This window comes from Saccoglossus kowalevskii, chromosome 8, assembly GCF_978046115.1.
Source record: "Saccoglossus kowalevskii chromosome 8, keSacKowa6.1, whole genome shotgun sequence".
Lineage (NCBI taxonomy): Eukaryota > Metazoa > Hemichordata > Enteropneusta > Harrimaniidae > Saccoglossus > Saccoglossus kowalevskii.
Window position 1 is genome coordinate 9,138,009 of NC_140648.1, and position 10,679 is coordinate 9,148,687.

The 10,679-nt window shown below is 36.4% G+C and overlaps 1 protein-coding gene across 1 annotated transcript; it reads right to left on the bottom strand.

The window, feature by feature from the left end:
* Positions 1 to 2,826: 2,826 nt before the first annotated feature.
* On the bottom strand, positions 2,827 to 8,370 carry LOC102804654 (TNF receptor-associated factor 6-like). The gene is made up of 9 exons (XM_006813599.3): positions 8,263 to 8,370; positions 7,742 to 7,947; positions 7,593 to 7,650; positions 7,054 to 7,158; positions 6,378 to 6,536; positions 5,399 to 5,476; positions 5,060 to 5,146; positions 4,096 to 4,268; positions 2,827 to 3,873 (listed from the first exon to the last, which is right to left on the bottom strand). The coding sequence occupies exons 2-9, from the start codon at positions 7,939 to 7,941 to the stop codon at positions 3,342 to 3,344; spliced, it is 1,392 nt and encodes a 463-aa protein (XP_006813662.1). The 5' UTR covers positions 7,942 to 7,947; positions 8,263 to 8,370; the 3' UTR covers positions 2,827 to 3,341.
* Between the last annotated feature and the right edge of the window lie 2,309 nt (positions 8,371 to 10,679).

A 10,679-nucleotide genomic window follows, 5' to 3' on the forward strand; every position in this document is an offset into this window, starting at 1 on the left:
GCCAGCTCAATCAGAACGCGTATACACGGCCATTTTTGCTGGCTCGAGCCATAGAGCTCCGATAAAATGCTGTCGTGTGAACATAGCAATAGGCGTGAGTGGCGCCCTCGCCGACCGAACGGTATCAGACCCCACTAAGTTTAGTTTGAAGCACCGCGGAGGGTGCAATGCACGCGACCTTGTCAGGTTATATTATTTGAACTTGCACGTAATGTTTTATTCACATAGGTATAAATATCCGAGATAATATATTTGCCGCCATTGATATGCTTTGATTAGATTGAATTGGACGCTGATCATTTTTATATTACCTTTTCAGAATATTATACACCGGGAACTGTTTATCCGGATTGTATATGTTTACCAATTTTGTCAACATTTATACGTCACTGAAGCGTTTCACCCCCAGCGGCACAGAATACGAGGCATTGTTCAAGCACCGGACAACGATAAACGTTTAAAAATAAATGATAGTACTAATGCAACCAATAATTGAATTATGAGATCTCAGAAACACTATCAAAAAAAGGTATCTGCGAAAAACTCAAAATTACATTAGTATTGCAGTGTGGGTGGGTGGGGGTTGTAACGAACCGGTTGTCCATGCGAGATGCAAACTTGTAGGACCAGATAAGGGAATTGTTTTAGTCGATTCCCAACCTATATACTAGTATAGCTAATGTACAGACTTCTGCTGTCTCAACGAGTAAAATTACAATCGTGTACCCTACGTTTTTAAAACAACAATGACATAACTGGTGTCTCACCCGAGAAATTAACTATGTTGTTCATTTGTTAGTGTGAAGTTGTGATGCGCATGCTCCTACAGTTGGTCCGCTGAATGGTCAACTGTGGTACATGAGTGGTCAGCAAACTTGTGATGCGAGGTGCACAATAAATCGTATTTGGATTCTTGTGATGTCGACGAGTTAGAAAATAGCCGTGTATACCACGTTTTCAGCATGAATGGTGCAACTACAAAATGTATAGGTACCACAGACTGTTCTATCGTCCACAAATCGTAGAATCAGCTTTGATCCATGCCATAATTTTATATTTTCTTGTCTTTTACGGTTCTTGTATGTGAACCAACGTGTATCGTGGCGTGTGTATCTCAGAAAAAAACACGCTCGATCTCAACCATAGACTTTGTCGATTAATGAAATCATCGTCCATCGGGTATTGAATGTCGTACTACATTCATCGTAACACAATACACCTTGGCAACTTATCGTATTGATTTCTTAAAATTATGGACAGCACTAGCGATTGAACTTCAACTTTTTTAAAATCAAACACGAAACGTTCTGATCAGCGGACTGAACTTGTGATTATTACTCTAGGAGCATGGACTGTTTTTATTAGTTTGTGTAGTTGTTTCTGGCAGTGTGGATTACTTTTGGGGAATTTTTAAATAATTGGGTTGGTTACTGTTTCTCGATGCAACATTAGTGTATAGAATAATGTTTTAGTTTCCAGTTTGTTCGTTGAAAAAAAAATGAGTTTACTTTTTAGCTCCGCTGCCATCTCTGTTCACATCAAGAATATACAAGTGCAGAGGCGGCGGCACGAAATTAGGCACGAGGGTCGAGATTTGAAATCTAGACCCTCTGAAACGCTACTTCCTGCATTTTGAGGGGCACATTTTCCTGACGCAAAGGGTTTCAGCTTGATTGGGGGGGGGGGGTCGGCCCTAACTTTTTTCGGATGGGCGACATATACACAAGATGTATTGCATTTGTCATTTGCTCACGAATGATTAAACGACTATCACTCAACATTGAAATAACCCTTCTAATGTTTGCATTTCCCCGAACCTCCATAGACACAGCAGAAGTGAAATTGAACACAATACAATTCTTATAGCCATTTTTTTTATTACACCTATAAAATAGATTTTATAGAAAACGTAAATAATTTTGGTAATTTCAACCCATACTACACTCTGGATACAGAAACATTCTTTTAAACTAGTTACTTCCATAAGGGCGTGTACACGCAAATGAATTCATAAAAGCTAACAGTTTATCATCTATGCTATGTACTGAATAAACGCAAGGTTAGTATAACACTAGTTACATGAACTAAGTCACGTTATCCAGTATCCCAGGAGACTTCAATTGAGGGATTTGGTTACAAAAGCTTGATGGTAGATGGAACATTCGTTACATGTACAGAGTCACGTAAGCTAGTACTAGCATTTCATTGGATGCTGTCATGGGAACGATCACCAACATGCTCGTATTACAATGGTTACACGTACAGAGTCACGTCAGCTAGTATACTGTCATGATCCAAGGATTGTGTTGCATTAGTAGTATAGTTCCAGGCACTCTCATGGCAGATCATTTTGAACATTGCTTCAGTAGTTAATTACTTGCGCATCTTTATCCATTTTTTTGAAATGCTAACGTTAACACTAGGACAAATTGTGGCATTCATTTGGGCATTGGGGGGGGCGCTGTGCAATATTTCACGGCTATCCAAAACTCAGTCCGTCATTAGTCAATGGGTGTTGGTCATTGTGCAGATCTTTCGTATACGGCTCACCTGTTGGAGATTGTAACTAAAGCAATGAGTAAAAGGCTCGTGCATTGTTCTCCCTGGACTTTTATAGAAAATTTCAAATGAGAAATGTCCCTTTCCAGTACGATTTTCGTGCAAAATAATTTGCAGGACTGAAGGCCTTCGGGATGTAGATGGGTTTTAATTAGGCATTTACAATTTATCTCGGCCGTCACAGAAGAGTCCGAGTAAAAGGGGCCTTAAAATAAAAAGAATCTTCACGGAAAAAATTGAAATTAATTATAATAAAGAGAAAGTATCTAAAAAAATTAATTTTATTAAAATATTAGTTAATAATATGCACATTACAAGGTTAATGATGAAAGATATAAATACGACAATGAATAAACAAACATTTCGTAAATATTTCTTTACAGTTTGGAAAGACTCGAGCAGTAATATAATATTAGTTTTCAAAGATGACATAATATAACATGTGCTCTGAAATTACGACCAGTTGAATATGGCAACGTACAATATGAAATAAATATTTCTCAAACGATTAATTAAAAATAAAGCTTAAAAATATTAACATATTACATAAAAATATTTCGACTCATCAGTTACCGCAAAGGGGTTAATTATTCACTGGGTTTTAATTTTGCTTATTTCGCCGACTGGAAAATGCGCTAAATTAAAACCCAGTGAATATGTAAAATTTAGCATAGAACACATTACCTAAATGATAAAACAGTGAATTTAAAACTCGCTGAATATGCCTGAAATGGTAAATCCGTGAAATTTAAACCCAGTGAAAATTAGTCATTTTACAGTATTCATAATCTAGTTATAGTACGAGAAGCCGGAAGGACTTCTATATTCATATATACATTTCCATCACGTGCATACTGGCCACTGGTCAGTTTACTGGTCATCATGAACATTAATCTTCCTCTTTTTTGGTTTTCATTACACCCATTATCAGGTGCCATGGCAACCTCACTACAGAGGATATCGGTTGTGAAATCTTTCTTTGATGTATTTTGGCAGCCATCTTGGTCGTACACTGTAACCCTACATGTTGCGCTGAATGGAAACTGCACTTTTTCATCGTATCGTCCTTTCTCAAGAACTACAAATAACGACGAATAAGTTTCATTTCGTCCCACGTAAGCACTTAGTTCAACCTGTATACTAAGTTTGTATCCCGGACAACCAGTATAGAAAGATGGGCTGATTAAATGGCCGCCGCCATCTTTTTCAGCTAATTCCATCTTCCAAAGCAACCTTCCATTCAAGTTCGTGTTTTCGAGGAAGTCCAATTTTTCAGTTTGCGCATTCATAATACAGTCTTTGTCCAACAGCTCTCTGGGAAAGAAAAGATGATATCAGTACAATATAATTGTATTCGCAAATCCAAGTGACGATTCATGGTTTTATAACGAATTTGAATTCGTACCGGTGAACCCATTTGTCAACATTCACTTCCAACAGATCAAGAATCAAGATTCCATTTAACACTGCCTCAAACGTAGACTATAATACATGGAACACTTTCCACTTATTAACTCGCATACTTGCATTACCTACTTTTTAATTGCTTTGTATTTATTTGATAAATCATTATATTTCATCTTAGTTTCATTGAGTTCTCTTTTGGCGTTATCTAGTTGTGATTTCTGGCTCAGTACTGTATTTGATAATAACATTAAGTGATGACTTGAAGCTTCTTGACAATGGATGTTCATCTCGCACCTTCTCACCTACAGATGTATACCACACATATTCGTTACAATAAAAATCAAGATGTAATACACCGCAGTGTGATTTACAGCATACGTTTTTAACGCGTATGAATACACGGGGACATCGACATTCTATGAAAATTTCATACCGTTTCCGACATTCCGATATGCAACACTAATCGCGGTACACACACGTGTGCCACTAATCTCAAGTCTTGATGTTAGCAAGTTAGTTCTTAGTAAGGAGCAACTTTAATGTGCTAAATGGACGATAATGTGCCATTTTATATGTTTGATACTGTATACACTGTAGAACACGTTGAAATAGCATGCAATTTTAGCGGATTTGACTCTTGGCATGAATTAACCGAATCTTAATTTAGCTAAGTGTCGACTATCTTCCTAGCTAAAATAACATGCTAGCTAAAAAGACACATTTTACAGATATTGATGACTACACAAAGCACACATCAGAGTATTCGATGAAACAATTATTTCTATAATATGCATGTGCACTGGTTATGTTGGAATGTATATTCATCACTGCACATCAGTGGTTTTGATTTGTCATCCAACGAATTTTGTTGGTGTACCGTGAATGCAACATGATAATCCTAAATAGCCTGAAAAGATCGCGCGTGTTGCGCCCTCCGCGGTGCTCCAAACCCAACATTAGTGAGGTCTGATGCCGTTCGGCTGTCGAGGGCGCTACTCGCGTCTACATGTCAGGCTAAATCCTAATCTGGTCTACAATATGGAATATCTAACAATATTAAAAAAAAACAAAAACGTTTTTATCCTCAACTCACAGTAATTTGGCATCCTAAATGTTGAAATGTACAGGGAATCATCGTGTTTGGACAATCACCTCCAGTAATGTCGACGTGTTGAGGAATCTACAAACAAAAGTAGATTGTGTTTCCACTATAGAATTGGACGGCACACAGATAATCAGACAAGTAGAAATACAATATAATCAAATGTATAGTATAATCTGAAAACTTACGGACGTCGAGCATGCAACTAAAAAGCGATTCACCACTGCATATCAATTTATACCCATTTCACGCTGCATTTAAAATTGTATTTGACATCACCGATGTAACCGTAACATCGTAATGGGCAACAAAAGTAGAAATGTCAAATACCTCTTCTCTTATTATTCCATGCTGACCACATAGTGCACAGCTGACTGGGAACTTTGAGCACAGTAATAACTCGTGTCTCTAAAAATACAAGTATACATACAAAGTCGAAATAATTTACATTCATTCATTCATTCATTCACAAACAATGCACACGAATCTGTAAGAGTAAACCAAAATAACGTGATTGACACACGACGCCCCTGATCTTCCTGGAATTATGTCTGCAAGATTGTAGGTGACAGAGCTACGGACACAGAGCTACGGACAGTTAAAAAACTACCACGCCCATATTTTATAAACTACACCCACTTTTGCAATGAAAACCACATCGAAATTACAAATCTGCGTTCAATTAACAATTAACCAAACTTAATCTTCGGGCAACAGATTTGTGTTGCTGTAAAGCGCTCCACTAACTCCCAGCAACTAAAGCTAGAAGGTTACCATATGGTCAAAATTTAATTACAGTATGTGGACGTTTAAATTATCTAGGTGCTTGTAATCAAATTCGGTTAACTAAACATCGCGTTGCATTTTGGGCTTACGTGGTTTCTAAAATATGGGCGTGGTCATTTATGTCACCATGTTCGCAACGAACATATCAGCATCTTTTGCGTATAATCGCCCATCACAATTTCAATATGCACCCCAAGAAATTATTGCAATTTGCATTCAGTCGTGATTGGCTTATTATATGCTCTTGAACTTCTATAGCGTATACCGTTTTAAAATGGGGACATGTGCGTTGTTGACAAAATTCGTGACCTAGGGCGAGAAATTTGTGTCCCTGAACAGCCACACAACTGGCAACTAATTATACTATACGACTATTTTATGTAACAATTAAAATATTTGCACATTATCGCGTTAGAATTTTGTATTACCAACATAAAGACCAAGTCTGAAAGAACAAGATATAATCCTATTGTATCTGGGCGACCCACGAGATATTCCGATATGTACAGAATAGTTCACTTACCATCAAATCATTGAATATCATTTTGTCTCCACAGTGTTTACAATCTACCTGTCGTCTCGGGCATTCTTCTAAATGGTTCTCTCTACACTTTCTAAAGAATTGTTCACTGCAACTGTTTGGGCAGGTCAACTTCTCAAACGGACAAATTGAATTGTGTTCCTGTAATAGATGGCATGCGTACATTTTAGTACCTCGTACCCACGGCATTTTACGCTTAGAATCTCTCATGGGCGGAAAGTTCGGCTCATTCGATGTGCCCTGTCGTCCAATCGCCATATATTAAATCGTTAACCAAATTGTTTTCGGTCAGTATTTACCAAGCGTTGTCCGATAACATCCCATTTATCGCGCAATAGTGGATTTCTAATATCCCAACAAATATATACACATGCTGAACTGAATCAATATTTCCAAGTCAATTGACGAATTGTTCAACTATTTCTTTGACGTGTATTTTCTCGAGTCGAGATATATTCATGACATTGAAAATTTGATATACTAGTACCTCTAAGTGGTAACTAGTGTGCTTTATTGTAAACAAGAATAGCATTTCATTAAAATCGTTGGCGCATGATGATTCTACAAAAATATACATTAAATAAAATACCTAAATAAAAAAAAATAGTACAAGGTACGTGTGCTCCCGAGTAGAAATATTCGCTTTATAGTAATTTACCTGCAATTCTCTTAGTTCACCTTTCCATTCACATCCATTTGGTTGATAATTGCACAACACTAATAGTGACAATACTTCTCTTCTTGTAGCAATATCATCAAACACCTGGAATGCCAAGGTTAAACATTTTCTGCATACATTACCAAAATATACATAGCGCTCCAAGCGACAAGTTATTTCAACTGTTTTGCAGCTGTAGTTTCAAATGTAGGATATTCAGAGTTGGCACTTTCTATGCAGTACGGTCAACTCTCGCGAGACACAAAAATGATCTCAGTCTGTAGTCGGGAAATGGGTAATATTTTACTATCAGTTTGATGGCGAGGGGTTTTACCAATGTTCCTTAATCATAGAATTGTTTTCCATACAGGGAAATCTGACATAAAATAATTTCTACACATCTGTAAATTTGAATGATGAATTTATTAAAAACCACGCATACCAAACATAGAATATGTCCAAGTTACTCGCCAGGATGGCTTTGTTGGCACACCATGTAGAAACGGCAAGTAAAATCATTGGTTAATTAATATACTCACGTCACCAATACTATCGAACCACGTGTTATCAACTGGACATTTTACATATCTTTTGTTCCTAAAAAAAAACAGTCAGTAATTCAACATAATTCCTATACAGTAAAGAAATTATAGTTATATATAGTACATTTAAGGTAGACTCGTCTTACCCACAGACTCCTTTCATACAGGGCTTACAAAATCTATGCCCACATTTGGTTTGAACAGGATCCCTCATAGCCACTAGACATACTGGACAGGTATATTTCTTTTCTAGCTCGGGAATAAACTCTGCATCATAGCCTTGATTGGGCTCTTTCTTTTGTTTCCGGTTTTGTCCAACGTTGTTCCTTCTAATTTCAGATGCCATATTACTCTGAAAATGAAAAACGTACAGTGTACAAGTCTCACAAACAAGAACATTAGGGAACAACTTGAGAAACACGTCTACATGATTTAGGCGCGTCATCTAAATATTTGCCATACACATGATATCAAAGCATCTGGCGAGGGAAATTCTAATCATGAAGTCGTGCCAGATGTTGAAACAAAGACATGAACTGATACGAAGAAAGATTATACAGCTGATGTAGAGCAAAATCAGGTTGGAACACAAGCACGATACGACGGTACAAGACCTTACTAATGTACGGTAAAGCTCCCGAGCAATGATGTCATGTGACCTACTGACCTTTCAGCTAATCCCGAGTGTTCTCAGGCACGTCTTTCCTCTACAGTGATCAAGCACGTTCTGTAACTTCCACCTTTCGCAGTGTATCATGGGTGCATTTGTTACGCCTCCCCCCCCCGCATACAACACGTAAACACTGCTTCGATGACAATCACCAAATTTACAAGATATGCCGCGATATAAATGTTAAAAAGCAAAACAAATGACTACTTTCGAATAGTTTTGATTATATAGTTTGAAGTTAAACACCAACGGGGTTTGATAAAAAGGGATTCACCGCAGGTGGCGCTTTTCTACGAGATATATTTGTTGAGAGCATTTTGATGAGACGAGTGAGACGCGGGTTTTGTGTTGGTAGCCTAGTTCCGACACAAAATACAATGCTACAGAAATACAAATATTAATATTATATGTTATTTGGATTAAATGAACGGTTAATTCACCGAACCGTTGCTTTCAGTTGGGCAGTTGGCTGTGGTATAATCTCGGGAAATATTTTAAAGGGCGGCAGTCGTCGCGCCGCGCCGCGCCGCGCCGCGCATGTACGACATTGTGGAGAACCCTAGAGGAAAAGAATTCCCCCCTGATAGTAGTGTAACAACAGAAACGTTCGCATAAACTTATAATATACACCACGAGTGAGTTACTTATTGTCCAGCATGTTATTTCATAATATTACCCAGAAGCATGTTTATGAAGTACTTCTGTGAGAATTTCATCTTGTCCAATTCTGGAATATACCATAGAGCTAAAAATTTTATGGTAAGTGATTGTCAGAGTTGATGGCCATCGAGCGTTTGTTAAGATTCATTGTGGTTACTTTTCTCTGTCGTCGTATATCTTTTACACACATCATGGCAGACTCTAGTAATCGTGGGTGGTACCAGGGTGTACATTCCTTATTAATTTTCATGTTTTAATATTAATATTATCTGCGTATTTTGAAATTTTCGCTTTGCTTATCCATATGATACATCGTGTTATTCTTATGCTCGTCCTTCTGTGACCGATCACAGTGCAAATACACGTATAGTTTAAAGGAAGGGGTCGTCGCGCAGCGCGTGTTCGCATTCCATGAAAATGTATTTTACACTATTTGTGTACTTTGTGTTGCATATCGAACAGGAGCTGCAGTGCAGTCTTTCATTTATGTTTTGTGTTTCATTGATATGCCGTGGGATGTTCCGTTGATACCCAGTGTAGTGTTTTTTTGTTATGCAATTAATATATTATTTGTATGCAGTAGAGTGTGTAGTTAAAGTTTTTTTATGCAGTGTAGTGGTTTATTGTTGTAGAGTACACTGTTTTATTTTTATGTAGTGTAATGTTTTATTGTTATAGAGTACACTGTTTTATTGTTATGTAGTGTAATGTTTTATTGTTATACAGTGCAATGTTTTATTGTTATACAGTGCAATGTTTTATTGTTATACAGTGCAATGTTTTATTTTTATGTAGTGTAGTGTTTTATTGCTATGTAGTGTAATGTTTTATTGTTATGTAGTGCAATGTGTTATTGTTATACAGTACACTGTTTTATTGTTATGTAGTGTAATGTTTTATTGTTATACAGTGCAATGTTTTATTGTTATACAGTGCAATGTTTTATTGTTATACAGTGCAATGTTTTATTTTTATGTAGTGTAGTGTTTTATTGCTATGTAGTGTAATGTTTTATTGTTATGTAGTGCAATGTGTTATTGTTATACAGTACACTGTTTTATTGTTATGTAGTGTAATGTTTTATTGTTATACAGTGCAATGTTTCATTGCTATGTAGTGCAATGTTTTATTGTTATACAGTGCAATGTTTTATTTTTATGTAGTGTAGTGTTTTATTGCTATGTAGTGTAATGTTTCATTGTTATGTAGTGCAATGTGTTATTGTTATACAGTACACTGTTTTATTGTTATGTAGTGTAATGTTTTATTGTTATACAGTGCAATGTTTCATTGCTATGTAGTGCAATGTTTTATTGTTATACAGTGCAATGTTTTATTTTTATGTAGTGTAGTGTTTTATTGCTATGTAGTGTAATGTTTCATTGTTATGTAGTGCAATGTGTTATTGTTATACAGTACACTGTTTTATTGTTATGTAGTGTAATGTTTTATTGTTATACAGTGCAATATTTCATCGCTATGTAGTGCAATGTTTTATTGTTATACAGTGCAATGTTTTATTTTTATGTAGTGTAGTGTTTTATTGCTATGTAGTGTAATGTTTTATTGTTATACAGTGCAATGTTTCATTGTTATGTAGTGTAATGTTTTATTGTTATACAGTGCAATGTTTCATTGTTATACAGGGCAATGTTTCATTGTTATGTAGTGCAATGTTTCATTGTTATACAGTGCAATGTTTTATTGTTATGTAGTGCAATGTTTTATTGTTATACAGTGCAATGTTTTATTGT

Excerpts from the sequence above, each read along its gene's own strand:
- LOC102804654 (XM_006813599.3), bottom strand. The coding sequence starts at position 7,941 with ATGGCATCTGAAATTAGAAGGAACAACGTTGGACAAAACCGGAAACAA. Across the intron at positions 7,159-7,592 it reads GGTTCGATAGTATTGGTGAC|GTGTTTGATGATATTGCTAC; the intron begins GTGAGTATATTA and ends TTGGCATTCCAG. Across the intron at positions 3,874-4,095 it reads AAATACAAAGCAATTAAAAA|AGAGCTGTTGGACAAAGACT; the intron begins GTAGGTAATGCA and ends TTTCTTTCCCAG.